The sequence below is a fragment of the Solanum dulcamara genome, chromosome 3 (assembly GCF_947179165.1).
Source record: "Solanum dulcamara chromosome 3, daSolDulc1.2, whole genome shotgun sequence".
NCBI lineage: Eukaryota > Viridiplantae > Streptophyta > Magnoliopsida > Solanales > Solanaceae > Solanum > Solanum dulcamara.
Window position 1 is genome coordinate 1,047,638 of NC_077239.1, and position 23,970 is coordinate 1,071,607.

Genomic DNA, 23,970 nt, shown 5'->3' on the forward strand with positions numbered 1-23,970 from the left:
GAAGTTCACGCAACTCCCCTGCTTGTAATTTTACACCTATATATACCCCTTTCTATTTAGTGTAAGTGATCATATCATAAAACAAATATTTTTCAAGTGAATAAAGTTTTTGGATCAAATATAATACAGTACGATAAATATGGAATTCCTTTGTCTTGCCCCATTAAATAATTTTACCGGCAGCCCCAAATTTACACCATTTTCTACCGATCGCATTACTACCACTCTCCGTGACATGAAAATGTACCGTAACATGGGTGGCTGTGGCTCAAGGGTAAAACCATCGGCATTGCCGTTAAAAATGTCATGATTAATTCTACCCCTTAACGATAAAATGTAAGATTGATCAAATTATATCGAGTCTGACTCATAGTGATCATAGAATTCTTGTATCAGATTTATCCCTTAATGACAGAATATAAGACTGATCAAATTCTATTAGGTCTGCTTCATAGTGAGCATAGAATTCTTGTATCAGTTCTACCCCTTAACAACAGAATATAAGATTGGTCAAATTCTATCAAGTCTGACTCACAATGATTGTAGAATTATTGAATCAGTTCTGCCCCTTAACATGAAATATAAGATTGAATCAAATTCTCTCGAGTATAACTCATAATAATCATAGAATTCTTGTATCATTTTTATCCCTTGATAACAGAATATAAGCTTGATCAAATTCTGTAGAGTCTGACTCCTAATGATCATAGAATTCTTGAATCAATTGTACCACGTAACAACAAAATAAAAGATCGATCAAATTGTATAGACTCTAACTCAGATCATATAATTCTTTTATTAGTTCTACCTCTTCATAATAAAATATAAGATTGATCAAATACTGTCGAATCTAACTCATAATGATCATAGAATTCTTGAATTTGTTCTACCCCTTAACGACAGAATGTAAGATCGATCAAATTCTCTAGAGTCTTGACTCAGTGACCATTATCAAAAATTGACTTTGTTTAGCAAAAGGTATTTGAAAGTGAAAGCAAAATATCAGTGTAAATTCCAAAAGAAAAGAAGTAAATGTGTACATCCACTTGACTCAATGCTATAGCAGAATTTAGCAGTCATATAACCTGAACCAATAAATAATAATACTAATCTACATTATCATCATCTTCTTCACCTCCCAAGAACTCCTATAATTTCCAGTACTTTTCCCATTTCTTGTCCCTTTTTCGTATCGCAAATGGCAATTTGCTGATAAAGATATTTGATGATCTTTCCCCAATAAAAAACAGGAAGAGAAACGAGTTAACGGACAAGTTTCCAAGCTTTGTGCATGATTTCATCGTCTATGTAAGGGCGCAACGACCACATGCTGGAGTAGCTCTCCAATTCTCCAGAAGGTGAAGTGAGGTTTAGGGAAGAAACAATCTTTTCCTGTTATAGGCAAAAAAGGATTAAACAATATGCGCTTAGCTAATTCTAAGCCAACGAAAAAAGATTATTACCTGCATTGTGGAGTCATTTTTTACCATGGAGTATACTATTGCCATCATTATTGCAATATAAGTGATTTCATGTTTCAGAGGATCAACAGACGGAGTTTCTGCCTACATTGCCATATTATCAAAAATCAGTTAGTCTGGAAGCATATATACACTCAAGGTCAGCTTAAAGATCATGATTGCTTTAAATATTCTTTTCCTTTTAAGAAATAAGCACACAGGAAGCCAAAGGTCTAGCGGAAACAGCCTCTTTACCTCCCAAGATAGGGGTAAAATCTGCATACACACTACCCTCCCGAGACATCACTTGTGGGATTACATTGGGTATGTTGTTGTAAATAAGCACACAGGAATAGACCATGTCTGTGTTAGTAATTAAAATCAGAAATTTGAGTGAACATTACGAGTTAAAAGGAAAAAAGGATCTTACTTCATCATGAGAGGTTTCCAATGAATCTGTACCATTGTCAACATTTAGTCCTTCCATTTGAGCCAAACTGCAATTTATCGATTGAACTACAGCTTCCGCATCCTTTAAAAGACATGCAAGTTCATCAACAACACACTTCGCTGCAATTAAATATCAGCATTTCATAATCTAAGCTCCAAATCCATTTGGAAAATCACGTAATTGTTCACTTAACATAAAAACTGTAAATGAAATTATTCTATGCCCGTGTTAGCACTTTGCCTAATGGCCAATTGGCTGATGAGGATCTGTATGAATACAGGAATGATAGAAATTTATAAGGGCACCATATGCTCCAAATCAAGAGACTTTATTTGATTTCATAAGTTGTATTAACCTTTTATCCCTAACATGATAATCTTAACGCAAGCCAACATGTGTGGCGTGTGGTGCTGAAGAAGGCAGCGCTTAACATACTTCTATCAGCTATACATGGATGGCATTCTAGATCTCACCGGCAATACCGCAATAATTAACCGTGCATTAGCATGGATAATTAACTTGGTGCAAGGTTAGTTGGATCAGGAGTCTTTCCAATCACTTCTTTGCTAGTTAGTTTGGTATAATTCAGACTTCCCACCTATCCAACAATAGGGATTAATTAATCTCATGAAAATTCTCCGATGAAGAATTAGCAAGATAAATCCATAAATGCAAACGAACCAGTAACTCCTAAACTAGCTATGTCTCAGCAACTATCTTTTGGTGTATGTGCTCGGAAAGGAACCTTAATTGTTTTGATGGCATCTCAACTCCAACCTACTCCCTCAAAACTAGATCCTTAGTTAGCCTTTTAGTTGGAACTATCTCACCCCTGTTAATAGTGCTGACTACATTTTGGATTTTGTTCGCTCCATGACCTTAGCATAGAATGGATACACTGGTAGTGAAATTTCTTGCTAGTCAAGGTAAAGTAACAACATAAAGATGATAGAGGAAAAAATTAATTCAGGACAGGGAATACCTTCGTTTACGTGATTCTGAAGTCCAAGGTGGCATGCATGTACTTCTGTGCAGAAGAGAACCCAAGTTATGAATCGAAATAACACCAAAACAAATCTAAAGAAAAAACTGGAAACAAAAAGGAGAAATTCGACTAGACTAGATGTACATAGGCCAATGATGTAAAGACAGTAACAGCAACAAAAATCAAATCATAAAGACAATTTTATACGCCTCTTGTTAATATAGATATGTGAGAGATTTGTACCAAGATGTTTCAATAGTCTACCAAATGGAAATGATATAAGCAAGAGAGAATTATACAACCTACACTCAGGCAGTGACAAAGAAATGACACTATCATCGATGCATAAGTAGCAGGTATGCAATATGCATCAATGCAAACAACTCAAATCGTCGTAAAAACAAGAGAGGAAACTCCACAGCATCTAGTAAACTTACTCTGAAAAGCACGATCTCATATAATTCCTTCACATTAACTGTTCTTTTTTCATGTTCAGGGGAGGGGGGGGGGGAGTATAGCAAGATTCAAGATTTATGACACTTACACTTGGACATCTTTTGTACAGTATCATGAGCATTCATACATCCAGCTTCTATGTAGGACGAAAGCCTCTTGCTTTCATTATCTCTAATAATACGCTCGACCAATTCAGAATTCTTTTCAATAGTTTCGCGCCGCAGATACTCTGAGAAAAGCAGGCAAGCGAAATAAGCTATATTCACTATAGAGCACACAAAAGATTAATTTTATTCCTGGAGTAGATTCATTCAAATGGATGATACAATACTCACCGAGTCCTTGCTGAAATCCAACTAGTAATCTACTTCCCACTTCTGTTAATTCATCAAATTTTGTAATCCTGAAATATAGAGAAAAGTAACCTAAGTAATAGCCTGAGAATCAGTACATAGACAAAAGGGACTTTGCAGAACTGTTAACAACATCAACAACAACATATCCAGTGGAATCCCATAAGTGGGTCTGAGAGGATAGACTGTACACAAACCTTACCACTAACTCATGGAGGTAGAGAGGTTGTTTTCGAAAGACCCTCCGCTCAAGTTCAACAATTTCAAGTATAAAGAAGAAGAAAACAGTGACAAAACATGATAACTAATAAGAGAAGCAGTGTTCAGCCTAAAAGAAAGAATACGAACAACAACAAAATAGTTCAGTAGTTAAAACCCAGTAAACAGATGATGATAGATATAAAAAAAACTAGAACTACAAGAATAAGGCTAGTACAACAACAAACACAAACAAGCCTGGACCCATGAAAGCAAGGCAAAACTCCACTACCTACTAACCTTCTATCCTTACCCCTACCGCATAGAACCATTTTCAAACAAAATCCTACATGTCAACCCTTGTCAACATTGTGAATTCTTTACTATTTGTTTAAACCTTAGTGGACATAGTGATACACCAGGGCGGAGCTAGAGGAGCAAGAGGGGTTCATTCGAACCTCTTTGCCGGAAAATCACACTGTATATACAAGGTCAATTTTTTTTTAATTATGTATATATAGCAGATGATGAACCCTTAGCTGAAAATCCTTCAAAAACTACATAACCCCTTAGCTGAAAATCCTTCAAAAACTACATTTTTTTTTTACAGAAATTTCCATTTGGCCATTTATTGAATCATAAACGCGAATTGAAATACACCCAATTGAACTAAAGTGCGAAAAGTAATGAATAATTTGTGAAAATAATCTATCGAATAATTTCTTGACCAAAAAAGAAAAAAAAAGAACGGCAGTCAGAGTGGTGAATAAACCTAAGCATAAACTCTGAGAAAGGATGAAAAATCTTCTCTTTGACTTTGTACAAGGAACCACCACCTTCTATCTCCATGGTGCGTGAACGGAAAACACTCTTTCTCCGGCAATGGCTTCCGCCGGAAAAGTTGGGGGCGATTTTGGTCTGCTTACTTTGAGACAAAAAATATTTATTTAAAGAGTTTTTTTAGCCAAAATTTTAGCACATTTAGTCCATGTAACTTAGCCCTCTAAATATGACCATGAACACTATTTATTCTCTAAATTTACAAATTTTAAGCACATTTAGTCCAATTAACAAAAAATACTACCTCCATCTCATATTAGATGGCATCTTACTAAAAATGTTGTCTCATATTACTTGATCACTTACTAAATCAACATAGAATTTATTGATTTTTTCTTATTTTACCCTTACAATTAATATGGTCTTTTGAATGTAAATAATTTCCAATACTAGCTATTTTTATACTCTATATATATTGCATTGATATAAATAAAGGGCAAAATGGTAAAGTCTTTCAATGTATTAATAATTTTTTAATCACCGTGTAAAGTTGAAAGTGTTCATATAATATGAGACGGAGGTAGGAACTCACTTCCCTTGGAAAACTAACATACATATAATATGCACGTAAATTTAGATCATTTGTTTGAATGGTTGTTAGTACTGTATTGTATTGTTAGTTTAAATATAATATTTATTTTGATTATTATTTAAAGTTTATTATATCAAATCATTAAATTTATTCTTAGATAACGACAAAAAAGGTCTGTTTGTGTAACAAACGACTTGATATGATCCCATTGTTACCTTATTTTGCTTCTCATTTTGTCTTTATTTATTATTTGATAATTATATTTTATCTTTTACCCTACTTTTTTTTTATATTACGTAACTCTACCTCATGCCTTATTTTTCTTGTAATTTTATCCGTCAAATTATTGATATGTGTAACGTTATATAACGATAGAAAAAAAATACAATCTATTCGAATATTGTATTCATTAAAACAGTACAGTACAATACAATATGATTCATCGTTACTGCACGCAAATAATTTTATTCTGAGGTGGTGTTGAAACGCACAAGTAATTAAGTTGGATCTCAACTCTACTATTGGTTCGAATTGTAAGAAGTTTTTATCTCGAGTTAAAGCTGAAACATCATTTCATGCTCATAACAAAGTGCACCACAAGACCCGATAAATCGCCTGCCTCAAAGCAATGTCATCTATTTTTATTTTTTCTACATTTGGGGATAACGCAAAAGAAAATGTAGAATAAAAAAAAAATGTAATAAACAAGTTGTAGGGAGAAGAAAAATGAAAATGTAAGCTGCTTATCGATTCAAAGTGATGAGCTATGAAAATTGAAACATCAAGAAATGTCAGTCGATATAAAAATTGGTCTTAGGTGTAGGACTCCTAGTTACAATTTCATGATGAGTCACAATTTCACCAATATGAACTTGCTCGAGGAATGGTCAATTTCTGCAAAGTAAGTTAAAACCTTTTATATTAACACTTGGCCAATAACCATACTCCTAAATGAACTCACGGAAATAGACAAAATTGAAAAAGAAAAAACTTTTACCTAAACATGTACTTTGATCCCAATAATCTCACTTTACTATTAACTTTATGAGGTGCCAAACATGCCTCCTCACCTGGAAATGAGCAACTTTCTATCCAACAGTCATTTTAGTTCAACCTTAAATTCAAATGTCCTCAAAATTCTCATACCAAAAAGAAAAGAAGAGATTATTCACTATAGGAAAAGAGAACAATGAGTTTCTTGAGGTGTCTCTTAAGTGGTTTTCTTCTGGCAATGGTATTTTCTGTATCTAATGGAGACCCTTTGGTTCCAGCATTGTGCATCTTTGGTGACTCTGTAGTTGATGTTGGAAACAATAACAACTTGAGCACTCTCATCAAGGCAAATTTTCCACCTTATGGAAGAGATTTTGTTACCCATAGACCCACCGGGAGGTTCTGCAATGGAAAGCTGGCTACAGACTTCACTGGTAATGTCTAAAACATTTCAAGAATGTCCTTAATTGTTTCTCACACATGCATCTTTTTATCCACAGCTGAATATCTTGGGTTCACTTCATACCCACCGGCTTACCTAAGCAGAGAAGCTAGAGGGAAAAGAATTCTCACTGGTGTCAACTTTGCCTCAGCTGCTTCTGGTTATTATGAAAGGACTGCTCGACTGTTTGTAAGTACTCGAATATGTCTAAGAACAGTAGTTTGCCGATTTTTTGAGGATGACTCACTTGGAAATGACATGGTTTGTGCAGCGTGCTCTAACGTTGACACGTCAACTAAAATATTACAGGTTGTGGCAAAGGAAAGTAGTGAATCTGGTAGGAAGGACCAAGGCTACTAACATTTTCTCAGGAGGAATACATCTTATTAGTGCAGGAACCAGTGATTTCATTCAAAACTACTATATAAATCCACTACTCAACAGAGTCTACTCACCTGATCAGTTCTCAGATATCCTCATGAAGTATTACTCTACATTCGTTCAGGTCCAGCTTCCTCTTCTTTGTATTAATTGTTATCACTTCTTCAACTGTTTCCATAAACTAATTCTTAAATCCGAGGAACCTGCACGGAATTACTAGGCATAACAAGAGCATTATCAAATGAATATGCAATTAGGACTAACCTATTATATGGTCCTAACTCAAGATCATTGGAATAGTACAATAGTAAGAACCCTGGAAAATAAATTTAAGTTCCATTTCTCATTTGACAAACGGTAGCAAGCTAGCCCATGCATGAATCATAACAAGCACTTATAACATTACAGAAAATTGGGATTGTTACAGGATGTACAAAAATGGCATACACTTGAGCACCAGGTAGACTTATCCTGAAACTAAGAAATGAGATCAAGCTGTATTTATATATCACAAACTAAGAAATATTATATGTAAATTGTTCAATTATACACAAGCCAATCAGCATGTTAATATCAGCAGCGATCTATGGACAGAACCTCTATGATCTGGGAGCAAGGAGGATTGGGGTCACAACTCTGCCACCAACTGGTTGTTTGCCAGCTGCCATTACTTTGTTCGGTAGAGGAACCAACAAGTGTGTTGCAAAACTGAACAAAGATGCAATATCTTTCAACATTAAGCTCAACAGGACAACTCAAAAGTTAAAGAGCAAGCTTCCTGGCATCAAGCTCGTAGTCTTCGACATCTACCAGCCTCTCTTTGATCTGATCACAAAACCTGCAGAAAGAGGTAAGATGCCGAAACCATTTCTCCCTTCTCCTTTTCCTCCCTTTTTCTCAAACTCGCTTACCCTTCAAAAGTTTTGCAAAGCACTAATATGTACAGAATTTTATTGTCAACATTTTTTTAAAAAAATGTGTCTCATTTCTTGAAACTTGACATTAGGAAGAAATGTAAATTTCTAAAATGGGTTTCCTGCTACTGTACTCTAAAATCAAAAAGGTCAATTACGAAAGTTTTTTGCTGATAATATTCCTCTTTTCCAGGATTTTTTGAATCAAGGAAGGGTTGCTGCGGGACTGGTACAATAGAAACATCATTCCTTTGTAATGCCAGGTCCATTGGAACATGCTCCAATGCTACAAATTATGTCTTCTGGGATGGATTTCATCCCTCAGAATCGGCCAATGAGAAGTTAGCCCAAAGCCTGTTGGAACAGGGCTTTGACCTCATCTCTTAAAGCCTCAAAGCTGCAGAAACTGTCTACTTTGTATGATATTGCTTATTACTTTTAAAATTGAAAGAGGCTTTAGTCAGTCTTATTTCATATATCTATATAAAAGCAGTTACAGTAAAGTACAACACGTCTGTTTTTCGGTATTTGATGTCAACGGAAAGAACAGTATTATGTATGTCTTTGAGTCGTCCCATGAGATGAGCTCTAGTCAACACTATATATTCTACTTGATTTCCTACCCAGATTTTTAAAAGAAAAAAAAAGGACGGACTTGTTTAAAGTAAGTTATTAAGCATTCCATTTGTCATAAAAATAATAATAATTTAATCTTCTGGTATCTTCTTTCTTTTGGTGTCGAGGAAGGAGAGGGGTGATCTTTTGCTAGCTCTTGTGTTTACAAACAAAGAGAGAACCACTTTACCTGCACAATGGTTATGAAAGTTCAAAACCAGCATTGGAATTGATAGCATATAGAAGCTTTGCTCTCAAGGTATTCTGGCGTTTGTATGTTGGAAGCTGTCAAGGCAGAAGGAAAAATACAGATATTATTGCAATATGTTCGAGTCAAAAGAGATCCTGTTGTTGAAAGCTACCTTGATTTTCAATTTTACAAAATATGAGTTGGATTAGGCCCATTCAATGCCTCAAACTTAACGTGGTTTAATTTAAGAATGTACCTTGAGGGTGTTGTAGCAAGTAGAAGCTGAAGGGAGCCGATCAACATCCTGTCCCCCGAATGTTGCCAATAGTGGCAAATCACAAGAAACCTATATTTACGAAATTTCACCATTATTAACTACTAATAATCAAGGCATTCCGTTTAAATTTTTGGTATGTACATTTTCTCTAGTTTTCCCTTCCCTTTCTTTCACAATTTTTTAGGTATTTTATTTGTTTATGTGTTCATCTTCCCCCCTCCCTCTTCACCCTAAAAATGAAAAACAGCAAGATAAAAAACATAAAGAAGTAAGAAGGAAGTGCAACAAACATCAGGTAGCCAGAAGAGTAAGATTTTTAGCAATGCTGGTGTTGAGTGATTATTGGGAAGACGTGAAGCAAAAACAGCTTGTAATCAATAAAGAGTATGTATGGGGAGCCACATTAGAAAACTCACACACAAGAACAAGTACACCATGCCGATAAACGCCAGAAAGTTACTAAAAATGTTCTTTATAGTTACTAATAATGTGTTAATTAAGTTGTTTTCGGATATTAATTTAAAGAAAAAAGGAATATTTTTGCCGATTGTTAATTTAAAGAAAACAGCATGACACATAATGTGGCCATATCAAGTGAAGCATTTGTTTCCTTTTACAATTTGTACATTTGATAGGTTTCTTGTTAGGGAAGGGCATTTCTGATTAGTTTTAGTTTATTATTGTTAGGGCCGGACAATCTACAAGAGTTTTCTCTGCATTACCTTCCTCAAACCATTGAAGTAAATAGAAAATCATGGAAATGATAGATTGTAAAAAAAAAAAAAGGCAGCCCGGTGCACTAAACTCCCGCTAAGTCCGGGGTCAGGGGAAGGTAAGACCACAAGGGTCTATCGTACACAACCTTATCCTGCATTTCTACAAGGGAATGATAGATTGTATCCATCAGAAAGGTACATTCATTTATTGGCATTTCTCTGTTCACACTGTCTACTGTCTATAACCACTTCAACCGAAATCAAAACCGACTCCTTTCAGCTTCAATAAGGCACAAGATACCGAAATACTGAATGTATCTGAACTCATCCAGACATCTGGATACGACAATGCATTATCTGAAGCTTCGAACCTCAGCCACATTTGCACCTCTGCAACACTATCACTGTCAGCCAGTCGCTTACAGGAGAAAGTTTGTATCCCAGCACTAACACATTAGGCGTTGAACTCTATTAGGAGACATGGGTCTGTATCCCAGCACTAACACATTAGGGTTGAACTCTATTAGGAAACGTGGGTCCTGACTCCTGTTCAGTTCCACACAAATTTCCAATCTCTCCGTACGGAGAAGATAAAATCTGGCTGTTGGCCACAAATTCCTGTTTCTTTATCAGGATTTTGCAGAAATATCGTCAATCCTGCATTTTCCATCCAAAGTGAAACACTGGAGGCAGTTTACCAATATATGAGATGCCAGTTTCACATCAGTTTACCTACCAATAGAAACTTTCCCTGAGCTCCTATTTCCGGGTTCTTTTGGCAGCTTAACTCTCAATAACTTTACCCCCTTGTTATACTTTCACCATTGTCGGTTGACCATTTTGAATTAGCACTGCCTATTTACCACTTTACAGTGTGCTCATTTTTAACCTTTGGTGCACAAAATCTGGTAATAAAAGCCCTCTTATCTGTTTATCATCTTCATGTGTGCTGGGTGGTGGTAAGGTCTGCGTACACTCTACCCTCCCCAGACCCTACTTAGTGGGATTTCACTGGGTTGTTGTTGTTGTTGTATGTGTGCTGGGTGGTTTCAGGATTTGGGGGGAGGGGGCGATAAAGTGCATACCTTGTGAATGGTGAAGGTTGGCTGCAGATATTTGAATCCAAGCAAAGGAGCTCGAGAACAACTTGTCACAAACTTAAGCAGCAAACACCGTTCTTTTGGTTCAAAACTCGCAAATACCTAAACCACAAGAACAATTAGTTAGAAATGCTTAATTGTCTTCAATGGCTATTCTCCTACTTTAACATTTGCCACCACATACATTTGGCTAGATAACACAAAACAATAAAAGATCTCTGCTTAGACCAAGTTCCTTGATGTTGAGAGATATTTGTTTGAGATGGTTCAAGTAGAACAATGATGGATATCACATTTGAAGTTTCTTAACATAAAAAGAAAAAAGAGAAGGAGAGGGATAATTCATGCATACCTCCCAAAAGAGTTTAACTGTCCGACTCCCTTCTGTGTAACCTCCAGTATAGCGCGTATTTTTCCTTAAATCATCAATGTCAATATCATGGTTTCCCCCTGAAAGCAACTGGATAAAACTTTGGATTAGTTGAAATGAAAGCACGCAGTCCAGCAAAGGAAAGCCTTTGTGACTCATGCGGCTTCCAAATTTATCTCATACCACAAAAAAGCACATGCACTCTATGCAGTTTCTTTATGCCTTTCATTCTGTTGTCTACATGTCATGTCACATTCAATTCCTTAATTTTAAAGAAATGTGGAGAACCAGTCAACCAGATAAGATAAAACAAAAATTGCAGAGGTGTTGCCGACACATTCAGCATTTACAAGCCAATCGTTGTTTCGAATAAGCAAAGAGATAAGGAAGTCTAAAACTAGCATGGAAAGAACAAGGAGAGATCAGTTGATAGTAGAATCTCATACCCCATGAGGAATACAGTAACATTATATGGATTGATGGTAGGATGACAGAGTAAGCACATATATATCTCTCCTTTGCCCACACACATAGCGACTACATGCACATGCAAGTATATATGCGTCTGTAATAAAGCACAAGTCGAACTAGAGAGGCATCCACCTCCATTTTGCTAGAAACAATAAAATCACAGGGTATGCAATCAAATTCTATGTTACATTAGCAGAGACATGGTTATGCATCCAATACAACAGCAGGACTTTTCCTTACAGGTGGATTTCATTTAGCAGGTTTTATTTGTGTTTTGAAGGATCCGAACTCATACCCATATCAGACCTGTTTGATGTGATTAAATTAAGTCAAATGAAGAGTCCATGTAACATAGATTTTGATCTACGGTCTACTAACCACCTCCTAAGTCAAGCTTAACATGAAAAGTCAGGCTATAACCTGCTACAGTATATGTGGAAGGGGTGAACAATAGGGAAAGAAAATTGTACAAAGAGCTACTAAAACTGAAACACAATATTCTGCTAAAATATGCACAAAGGGAATTACCTGATTAAATTCACTTGCATTAAACAACTTTAACCAGGAAGGGGATATAAGGTCCGTCAATCCTCTATAAAATGCATTTGAGAAAGGAAGTATCTGCCATTGAGTGCCGGAAACAATAAGTCACCAATACCTGCAAAATGGGGATCTCAATGTAGGATCACAAGTATCGGTACCTGCCGATTTAATTTAAAATCTGCCATTGCGTGAACATATTGCAACATGTTCTCTTTCGTTACAGAAATATCCTTGCCACCAGGTTTAAGCTCAATAACAATGTGTTTCCCCAATGACTCTTCAGTAACTGTAAAATCCAATGCGAGGTCCTTGACATCACCATCATAGTGCTGCATAGACCGAAACCAAATATAAGTCTTCTGCATAGTTCCATTAAAATTGGATATGGATATATAGAGGCTTGGGGTTGTTGATTATGTTAGATTGAAACTATATTTCTGTCCTCCTTAGATAACTTTTTTTTTGTTTTTGAGAATGGTAATAACTTATTTTTTGTTTTTGAGAATGGTAACATTACTGTCTTAGTTAGATAATTATCACTAGTATACTTACAAATAGGTGTGTCTATATTCCATATTAATCAAATCACTAATACATTTTTATCCTTAATTTTTAATATACTATCGGAGCCATAACGATCTTAAGGAGACGACTTCTTCGATTGGTAACGATCTTATAAGAGATCTAAGTAACTTCAGCTATTGACTGCTTCCCTCTTACTTCCCGCTATAGTTCCAGCAGCACCATTCATCTTAAATTCCAATGCCTTCTTCGACAAATGTTCTGAAAACACCACTCCTCTTTTCGGTTACGAGCCCTGCAGTGTCACCTCGTTCCACCCGTTATTTAGGCCACTATATCAAGCAACTGTTGTAATTTTCTGATAACCAGAACCTTTTTGCAACTTTTCTGATGACATATTTAGGCAATTCTTAAAAACATGGAATTCACTTATTTGAAAGATTGACAACTTATGTAGCAAAAATTACACTAAGTTCCTTCAGTTTCAAACACTTAAACAGTCGTCTCCACATTATTATATGACATTCAAATCAGTAATCATATTCCTTGTGTTTCCCGGTCCTCCACTCTTTGACCTTAAGTCATTAACTCAGGAGCTTACTGTCGCCTTTCTACTTCTGGTAACAATTTTTATTCTTGACAAGTCTCTTGTGAAAAAAGAAATCTATGCTATTTCTTCATCAATAATTCAATATGGAATCAGAGCACGTAGAGATGGTTTACAGAATTACAAACATGGGCACATTTATTTAATTATTCTAGGTTTCCAACACGTTCCATCACATGCAGGGTTAATTCTTTTTCTTCAGCCAAACACATGAAAATATTTCCTGACAAGTGATGGTGAAACTCGAACTTCCAAAATCTCAAGGTGCTTTGATTTGATAAATTAACAGAAAGGAAAAAAGAGACTTTTAAACGGTGAAAGGCACTTAAAAACAAAATAAATTGGAAATGGATGTTGAAGTCAACTTACTTCTCAGCCCTAATCTAAATCTACTCAAAGACCAATCACGCCACTTTTCAGCATACAAAGGAATTGGATCCCTATGAATTCTATAGATAATTTACATTTTGTGTTTTTTGTTCTTTCACTAGCAATATTACAGAATAGAAGGTTGTTTAGGCAACAAGTGGTCTGGATAGAAACATAGATTAGTATAAACTTCTTTGTGGACTATTTGCTTAAATATAGTAGAGATAAAGTGCTTAAAGAGTTAGATTTTTTGTCAGTGATAAAGTGCTTAAAGAGTTTTAGAACATTCTGTTAAATGCAAATAGAAACATCTGTTCTTCTATCAACATTGATTTTGGGTAGATTGAGTTCCCTACCCTTTCAACAGCTCTTCTAGAGCACATCAAAGTAACCATCACAAGGAGTAATTAGCTACTCACTTTTGCTTGTCGTTTAGTAGATATCATCTGTAACTCTTACGAATGAAATTTCTGGAATTGATTAGAAGCATTTACCTTAACATACATAAGATTCCTGTATAGCTCAGGGTCAAGTGTAGATAATTCATCAAGAAAGCTATAGCGGCCCAACAGCTTTTGAACAAAAACATGTGAAAAGGAATAATCTAGCAATATTCCTTCATAGAGTGCTTTGCCAACGATTCTCCCCAGAAACTCGATCATCTGAATTCCATTGTCCAAAAATCTTGCAGCTGTATTAGGAATTAGATGTCTATCTGAAGTCAAGGTCTGAGTGAACAGACCATACCTTACAAAATAGAACCAATTACAAAGACCTCGAGTCATTTCAGAGAGCACAAAATGAGATGGCTAACTTGATAACTACATGAGCTAAGGCAACTCACTCAGGTGAGAAGGCTGCTTTGGCTATTTCTGTCAAGAATTCCTTGGATAACCCACCATAGTCCAGGCCAGCCTCTGGAAGACCAGACTCATTCACGAAAGAGACGTGGATGCTGGACTTTAACCTTGATCCTAAGTTATTTAGCTGCTGAAATCCATCTTCAACAATATGACCACGACGAATTACTATCTCGACGGAACGTGCACCAGGTCCAACAACTTCACCAGCCATTTTTCTTGATGCTTTATCCATGTTGATGAATTCTCTGAACATCTCAACCCTGCCAAGAACCAGAAATGATTTAGATCATTGCGAGACCAGAAGAAAACAATGGGCACCCTTTGATTTGAAAAGCAAGAAACAGTTGCATGTGTGATTCCAAATTATACCCCTGATGCAAGAAGTACACATTTGAATTAATGTAAGTCGGCATAGCAACATCTCTTTGTCTAGAAATCAAAAGCAAATTACTCTTTGCACGATTACATTGGACCTGTGAGAATGACCTCGGAGGTTTGAATCACAAAATGCAACATCATTATATACTGGTGACCAACATATAAGTACAATTCCTAATTATTATGGAATACTCGGAAAATTCACACAACAATGTTGCATATGTATTTATCACATTCAAATATTTAAAAGGCGGAGCATAAGTCCATAAAGCTTCTTATTGGCAACACAAAAAGGAGGTTAATGTATTTATATCGTAGACTAAGGGTCGAACCCCAAAACTCCAACCAAAAAAACTGAAGAGTGAACTACCTCAATTCATGATAGGAATTTTATACTCAAGGGCGCTAAAGGCAATAACAGTCGGCGTTGAAAAATACTACTGCCCAAATCAAATTTGGAGGCGTTGGTGTCATTCACTTCCTCACCCCAGCAGGGGCTTCAAGAAGATACTTTAAGCACATGATGATGACGTTCAAATGTTAAGGCTTGTTTTAGATCACTAGTTTCAAAAGTCTTCCTTTCTTTCTTAAAACTCAGTGCCCAGTCAAACAGCAGCACATAAATTGGGACGGCGGGAGTACCATATATCTTAACGTGGACGAGCAATACTAAAACAAAAATATGAACAAACAGTTAAGAATCTTATATAACTCGCCCGAACAACAAAAGACGAAAGGCACAGAGAGTCGCAGACAAAACCCATGATCTGTCAATGTCAAGCACAGGAAAGGAGCATTTGGACAAACTCTAGACATTAAAAACTGTCAGAATAAACTTAAAGGTAAATGAATGATGAATATTACAGCTAATGATGAGTTTTTCATGTCAAAACTACCTTTCTTCAAAAGGGAAGATGTGTGGAATAACAGTAATGATGGAGCCCATGCACGGAGAGGTTGAGGCATCATCACCGTTTGAAGTAGCTGATAAAACTTCATGAGTCCTAGCAGCTACAGCGATGGGCGGCCGATTATTTCTACCTGGTGAAAGCCACAAAGTAGGAGGGCAAAATTGGTGCCTGCAATCCCTTTCATACAATAAATGAAGACATTTGATAGCAGAATCCGTCAGAGGTCTACTTTTAGGACCAATACTGTGCGACATTGTATTATAAACCAATGTATTCAGCACCGACACAATTTTCTGCTGCTGCTCCAATGTAAAGGGGACCTACATTCACATAACTCTTACTTTTAGTACAAATTAATATCATTCTAATGACATTGGAAAATCAAATATAGCATGAACAATTTAAGTTTAAGAGAAATCTGACCTGCTTCTCATAAAACTCCAGGTCATCAAGAACTAACAACAGGTGTGAATAACTAGCGCAAAACAGATGTAGTAAGCAAGACAAATCTTGTGATAGGCCATCAGGGCCCTGCCTTAGCAGTTCAATGTCCCACATATCAGAATAATGCTCGTCAATGTGCACTGTATTTGATTTTCCACCAACTGGATCCACACTTTTGAACTCAGTTTGTGATTTCCCAGTAATCTTTTGAAATACACTAGCCCATTTGCTGCCTATATCTTTAGAAGAATGCTTTTGCTTTCTCTCAGAAACTTCAAGAATCTTGTTTTCAGAAACTGTACTTTCATCCAAATATTTGCCCCTACTGACAAGATTCTTTCCTTGAAAAAGTGATTCATCGAGGGTTCCCCACAGGTTAGAAAGAAACCCAGGAGTAAAAGATAGCATGTTGAGGACTGGCATTGCCCCTAGCACCGGATTCAAAATAGAAAATATTCTGAGCATCCATGAATAGTAGTAAGCAACATCAAGCAATTCACAGCTCCCAGAAGATTCCGCTCCGCATGAGGGTAGACTTTCAGCTTTCTGAAAGAGACCATCTTTCTCCAACACTAAAAGTTCCATCAGGTGCCTCTGCAGCCAAACAGGCTTAAAGAGGCCCATATATGACATCTTCAAGGATCCAAAAGTTGTCTCGGCTTCAACAGAATTTCCGTCACCTTGAACTTCTTGGTTCTCTTTTCTCACCCATCCAGCCCTTTCTATCTGAGACAACAATTTCTCCGCCAGCATAATCACTACACGAACATAGGATTGACGGTCTAAACCAGACACTAACTTTCCAGAATCTAAGATATTGCTTTCACTGCCTGCAGCAAGGTATATAAAGTTTCCAAGAGCCCAACCAACTGGTGGCATCACCCTGTTGTGAGAAAAATTTGTCATCTGATCCATATCTGACATATCCTTTAGAATTTGCTCCTTTGACATCTGCCATCACCTGTCACAGTTTGATCAGTCCCTTCGCATTCTAATATACATAAGTGCATTAGAAATAACGCAAAATATGGATTGCTAATTCAATTCTGGAAAGGTATCAATATAGGAATTTGCACAAAGTAATTGTAGATATAGAGATGATCACCAAAATGAAATTGGTAAGTTTAAATGCAGGCTGAATCAGCAATTTAGATAATGTGAGTCATCATAAATTCAAGGAATAATACATAAAAACTTCTCTAAATTTGGCCCCATTTGCAACTTACACACCTAAACTATCCAGTGTTTATATTACCCCCTGAACTTCCTTTTTACCTATCTATTAACACCTTGAAGTGCCAAGTGGCATAAAGTGGTTTCAACTCTTGTGTGGCACACGAGAGCAAAGAAATTTAATAAAAAGAAGTAAATGTCACATGGTAACAACTATTTGTTCCAACTGTGTATTTTTTCTTGCTTTTTCTTGTTTACTTCTCTCATTTATTTATTTTATTTTATTAGGATGCTGGATCTGATCCAAATGAAATAGAACCGCATCCAAGCTTTTCACAGATCTGATGGGGAAAATGGATTCCAATAACCACTTAAACAAACAATGTATCAGTAAAAAGTCACTAGTTTAAAAAGAAAAAATTATTTAATTCTTAAAAGATGCCATGTGTTTAAACAGTTCATGTGGTTAGTGTGAAAAAAAGGGAAGTTCAAGGGGGTAATACAAGCACCTCATACTTTAGGCGTATAAGTTGCAAACAGAAACAATGCTATCCCAAAATTCAAAATAAATATCAGTAAAATTAAAAAAAATAATATCGTCCCATAGACACACATTGCCTTAAAATTATGTAAGGCATATACACTCATATAGTTAGTTGCAACAGTGAAACAGTAAATTATTCCCTTTACTATGCCAAACTTACCAATAGGATCCTCAAGCAAGGTGTTAACACAGACTTGTGTTTCAAAGGCGGAATCAACACCACTGGTAACCGTTGAGCAAACCAAGGTATTGTGAGTAGATAAATACAGTATTGCTCAGCAGCACTCTGAACTTCTAGTAATTCATTTTTATTATCCGCAACTAGGTTTGCGATATGAAATGGCCGTAGTGCTAAAGTAATTGCACTTGCAGTTATCAATAACTGCTCATCTGTCTGAGAAGACAAAGTCGACTGAAAGGAACTAGGAGCCTCAAGTTTACATATGTACTTCCTTACAGAATTGTATAGTCCACTTCTAATACTTCCCATGAACTGAACTAAATCCCTAACAGCCATTAATGCACCCTGTATATTGGTATTGCTGATGCACTTCCAACCTTTCACGTCGGTCAGAATTACTGCCAAGCGCATTGCCAATGATGCGAGTAAAACATCATTACTCTTGTGACAAGAATTATCATATTCTGTTAAAATAAACAAGCAAATGGTAATCAACTTCTTTGCTTGATAATTCCAAACTTTTCTCTCTTCCACTGTTCCAGTAGCCATTGAGCAAAAGTTTTCATCAGGATCTAAAAAGCAAAGAATTATACAGAGAAAGTCAACTTATGCTGTATTACATATGAATCCATAAAATGTAGAACGAGATGTCGAGACATGGAATATTTTTCTTGCCAAGACTTGCAAAACACAATTTTATAGCAAGACAATCATGACTATAAAAGTTGCATAGAAACTTAGAGACATGAACATTTTAAGAATAGCATACTGGTTGAGTTTATGCTCTCCAGGATAACTTTAAAGCAACTCCTGATGCAATCTTTTTCTCTGGGTTGGATTCTTGGATATCGCGCCAACAAGAATGTAGTAAAGAAAAGAAAAGGCCTCAGAACTTGGCTGGATATAGACAATTTCTTTAGAGGAGCAAGATGACTCTTTATCAATGATTCCCACTGCTGCTGAAACTCCAGGGATATACGTTTTTTAACATTGTACCGCTGCCAAGCTCTCTGCACATATTTTAAGAAGTCGTGTTCATAGAAATCACACTTGAAGATGAGATCATGACATTGTTTTCTTGTAAGGCTTTCAGCATGTTACTGGTTTATAAAGAAACTTTAAAAAACAAAAGGTTCATAATGAAAGAAAGCACAAGACTAGTTCTGCTGTATTACAAAAAAGTGAACTCAACAAATAAAAATTTTGTGATGTGTGTGCATATCAACAAATGATAAACCTTCAAACCACAGAGCCACAAAAAGATTTATTGTGTTTGAGATTAGAAAGAGATTACAGATTCCGAGTATCTATTAGTTCTTGCTAGTCCATTGTGATAGCATATTTTTCAAGCTTTAATTTTACTTTTGAAGTTCATCCAAATAGCTAAATACATATCAAATGCTAAAAGCAAAAAGATAGTCAACAAATAATATTAAATAGCCTTCCTCTTTCTCCCGATTATTGACTTGGATTCCCCAAGTTTTCAACCCCCGATTATCTGCATTTGATTGCTATCAATACTAAGGTACATTAACCCCTTAGGAAAAACTATAGACCTCATCAAAATGAACTTTTTCCTTCTGCCTTTTCTTTTCTTTCCTAGGTGACTTCACAAATATTATAAGCAAAAAATATACATTAATATCAGGGCATAATAACTCCTTTGCTTGTTATTAATTCAAGGAGAGTAAAGCTCAAACAAAAGCTGGTCTCTTAAGATATTTCTAGTTAGGACTAGGATCAATTGACTCTGAAACATAAGGTAACAAGACCATAACCGTGTGCCCCCGCCTTAAAAGGATCTCAACTCATCACCCTCATACAACAACAACATACTCAGTGTAGTCCCACACAGTGGGGTCTAGAGAGGGTATTGTGTATGCAGACCTTACCTCTACCTCAAAGGTGATGTAGAGGGTGTTTCCAATAGACCCCCAGCTCAAGACAGGCAAACTAGGAAAAGACATAATGGAAGTACAATACATAATAAATAGTAACAAAAGAACAGACAGTAACATAACAATACTATAACAAAATAGTACTACAAACAAACTACATGAAATAATAGATAGTCACAGGAATCGAAGAACAAGAAACTACAAGAGTAACCCTACGACTACTAGTAAGGGAACAAGACAAAGCACTCCTACCTGCTAGTAGGATGCACTCCTACATACTAATCTTCTACCATAATTCGTGTCCTCCACACCTTGTTATCTAAGGTTATGTCCTTGATAAACTGCAACTATTTCTTGTCTTACCGAATCATCTCTCACCAATATTTCTTTGATCAAACTCATCACCCTCATCTCCAACTTATTTGAGGTTTTAAGGTGCTTTTGAGACAGTAATTTAACTATTGTGACAGTGAAAAATCCACTAAGTTTAGCTTATAATTATATGATCATCTCCAACTTAATCGAGGCTTTAAGGTGCTCTTGACATAGTAATTTAACTATTGTGACAACAAAAAAATCCACTAAGTTTAGCTTATAATTATATGATCATCTCCAACTTATTTGATGTTTTAAGGTGCTTTTGACACAGTAATTTAACTATTGTGACAATGGAAATCCACTAAGTTTAGCTTAGAATTATATGATCATCTCCAACTTATTCGAGGTTTTAAGGTGCATTTGACAGTGTTATTAAAAGCGAGCGCTTCGTCGCTTAAAGAGAGAAGCGAAGCGAAGCGAAGCGAAGCGAAGCGAAGCGAAGCGAAGCGACAGGGTTGCGTTTTACTGCCTTGAAGCGAGGTGATATTGAAGAAGCAAGCGCTTCTGTCCAAGAAGCGAGAAGCGCGCTTTTGATAAAAGTGAGAAAAGGTTCGCTTAAGCAAGATAAACGCTAGCTAGGTGTTTTTTTTTAATTTCAGTAAAAATACTTCAATTTTTCCAAAATATTTTCCCTCCTTTATCAACTGTTGTGACTGCGCTACTGCTGCTAAGGTTAGTTCCTCTTCTCTTCTCCTTCTCTTTTTGTTTCGCTGCTACGTATGTTTCTCTTCTGTCTTCTTCTTCTCTTATCTTCTTTTCAATTTTCTGTTTGTAATGCTACTTAAGTAGCTTTACTCTGTTCTTTTTTTTTTCTGATTTTAGATTTTCAGTTACTGTGTATGCCTGTTTCTGATGCTACTGCCATGCTCTGCTTTTTTCTTCTTTTTTTTTTGTTTTGCTGCTTTGTTCTGTCTCTATTTTTTTCCTTTTGTTTTTTTGTTGTTCTGTGACTGAGTTACTGTTCTGTTTTTTATTTTAGTAAGTTGTACATTCTTATTCGATAGCACAAAAAAGGGATCCAGCTTGGGTGTATGGAACTCCAATGATTGCTCCCTTTGTGATTTGTTTATGCATTTACTTTATATGTTATGACTTATGGGGATTATTGACTATCTAGTTACTTTTTAATCAAAAAATTGAAAAATTTGCTTAATATGTTACCTCTATTGACTACTTGATTATTTATCTATGCATATTTAATATTTTTTTATTTTTATACTAAATAGCGCTTTTTTCTGCTTCTCGCTTCTCAGAACACTTTTTGACACAGTAATTTAACTATTGTGAGTTGTGAAAATGAAAATCCACTATATTTAGCTTATAATCATACGATCATCTCCAACTTATTTGAGGTTTTAAGGTGCTTTTGACACAGTAATTTAACAGTGTCACTGAAAAAGCCACTAAATTTAGCTTATAATTATATGATCATCTCCAACTTTTCAAAACATGTCGTTAGCACTTTACAAGCACGGAAAACTTCTACTTAAAAATAACACATCCAATATACAGTATCCTAAAATGAAGTCATACTTCACAATCAAATCAAATAAAACAAAATCTTCTAATTTTTAAGCTAATAAATCCCAATTCACTGACCTGAATTAAGAGCGCGGCAGCAGTAGCTCGCCGAGTAAAATTCCTCAACGCTCTCTCTTGTGAAACTTTTTCCAAAAGCACATCCCTCGAAATCTCTTTCGCACTTGAACCTCGCAACGAAACCTGATCAAAACGGACAACAAAAATTCAACCAAATCATGCAAAAAAAAACGATCAATTTGATCAAATTCGCCGAAAAGGATAACAATAAACAACAACAACAACAACAACAACAATGATGATGATTGTGCTTATATAGAAGAACCTGATTCTTTCGAGGTTCGCTCATGGCGTATTAACTTCTGAGGCAAATCGTGAGATGAATTGAGAATAATGGGGAATATGATAGTAATTGGTTTAGCGGGTTTTATTATTGACCCGATTCCTAACAGAAAATGCATTTTTTATACTCTCTTATCATTTCTAGAAGGGGTATAATAAATACCTGTTGGTCTTTATTTGTTCATGTTTAATCGACAAATTCATATGATAATGAAATAATAATTTTATTTATTACTGATAATTATCATAATTTATTTAATATTGATTAAAAATATTAATAATAAGGGCTCATTTGGATATGTGATATAGAAGCATAATTGAAACTAGATTAATTTGAAATTGAAATTTTGTTTAGATATGTAATTTGAATTTTTTAAAATAGTGTATTTTTTCATAAATATTAAAATCTCACAAATTGTGAATACAAATAAATTTTTCTCAATTTTTATACAATCTTATTAACTGAGCAAATCATAATTTATAAATAAGATATCGGAATATCCTACTACGCCGTCTTAATAAATCACATATATGAATGTTCTTTCTATAAATAAAAATGTTGTGAATACAAATTTTTAAATACACATAATTTTATAACGATTCACTAGTCAACAATTTTTAGTAACTAATACTTTAATAGTTTGAATAATTTATTCACATCAAACATAAGTTTTTTTAATGTAAAATTTAAAATGATGGTATTTTTTTTACAAAATATAAAGAAAAAACTATACAAAATAGACTAAGAGAGTAAACTATTTATTTTTTAAACCGTACCTACCCAACTTATTTATCCTGATTGGACCAAAGGCTTAAAGTAATTACAGCACTGCCCCGCCCTTTCTTCGAGTGACCAGGCCCATTTCCGTCTTCGCGTGACCTTCATGATATTGTCAGGGTATATATATATATACTATGATCGTATCAAAAAATAATTGAGCAATGTTTTTACTGCAGTATTTTTTCCTTCATGATACTATTAGAGTATATATGAGTGCATATATACTCTGATGGTATCAAGAAGTAATTGGAAAGTTTATCCAATAATTAGTTATTTTTTGCTCTTTGATAACAATACAATATATATATATATATATATATATATATACTCTGAAGGTATCAAGGACAATTAAACATTTTCACTGCAGTGTTATTCAAACTTTGATACCTTCATGATACTGTCAGAGTATATATATACTCTGATGGTATCAAGAAGTAATTGAGCAGTGTCTTTTGCTGCAGTGTTTTTTCCTTGATGATGCGCGCGAACTCCTTTTTGGGGCATGAAGGTAATGGAGTATCCAATGATAAATAGTTTTTCTTTTTGAGGTATAACAATAATTATCCCAAATATAAATAGAAGCAAAATTTACATTTTTTAAAAAAAAAATAAATCATTATTTGAAATTTTAAATCATATTTTTTTGGAAGTTTAGATTTGAAGTTGTGATTATAAATTGCTTGTCCACGTATTATTTTAAAATCACGACTTCACATGTTCAAATGCAAGTTACAAATAACATACATATAAAAT

At 35.3% G+C, this 23,970-nt stretch overlaps 3 protein-coding genes across 5 annotated transcripts; 1 reads left to right on the forward strand and 2 right to left on the reverse strand.

Annotated features, from left to right (window-relative positions):
- Positions 1-981: 981 nt before the first annotated feature.
- Positions 982-4,837, reverse strand: LOC129882070 (uncharacterized). The gene is made up of 7 exons (XM_055956210.1): positions 4,676-4,837; positions 3,688-3,755; positions 3,441-3,581; positions 2,894-2,935; positions 1,891-2,030; positions 1,464-1,565; positions 982-1,392 (listed from the first exon to the last, which is right to left on the reverse strand). Exons 1-7 carry the CDS (start codon positions 4,750-4,752, stop codon positions 1,264-1,266), a joined length of 699 nt encoding a protein of 232 aa, XP_055812185.1. The 5' UTR covers positions 4,753-4,837; the 3' UTR covers positions 982-1,263.
- Positions 4,838-6,464: 1,627 nt separating this feature from the next.
- On the forward strand, positions 6,465-8,392 carry LOC129882072 (GDSL esterase/lipase At5g03820-like). The gene is made up of 5 exons (XM_055956214.1): positions 6,465-6,702; positions 6,769-6,899; positions 6,982-7,215; positions 7,686-7,941; positions 8,199-8,392. Exons 1-5 carry the CDS (start codon positions 6,465-6,467, stop codon positions 8,390-8,392), a joined length of 1,053 nt encoding a protein of 350 aa, XP_055812189.1.
- LOC129882071 (E3 ubiquitin-protein ligase UPL7) lies at positions 7,469-22,525 on the reverse strand. 3 transcript variants are annotated; one of them, XM_055956212.1, is made up of 15 exons: positions 22,420-22,525; positions 22,155-22,277; positions 19,049-19,289; positions 18,259-18,851; positions 16,361-17,332; positions 15,923-16,257; positions 14,630-14,908; positions 14,280-14,532; positions 12,446-12,616; positions 12,273-12,365; positions 11,256-11,363; positions 10,889-11,005; positions 9,067-9,156; positions 8,811-8,905; positions 7,469-7,929 (listed from the first exon to the last, which is right to left on the reverse strand). In XM_055956212.1, exons 1-14 carry the CDS (start codon positions 22,441-22,443, stop codon positions 8,822-8,824), a joined length of 3,483 nt encoding a protein of 1,160 aa, XP_055812187.1. In that variant the 5' UTR covers positions 22,444-22,525; the 3' UTR covers positions 7,469-7,929; positions 8,811-8,821. The 3 variants fall into 3 exon arrangements, with proteins under 3 accessions (XP_055812187.1, XP_055812188.1, XP_055812186.1); XM_055956213.1 differs by having other exon boundaries at positions 7,469-8,003; XM_055956211.1 differs by having other exon boundaries at positions 7,469-8,905.
- Between the last annotated feature and the right edge of the window lie 1,445 nt (positions 22,526-23,970).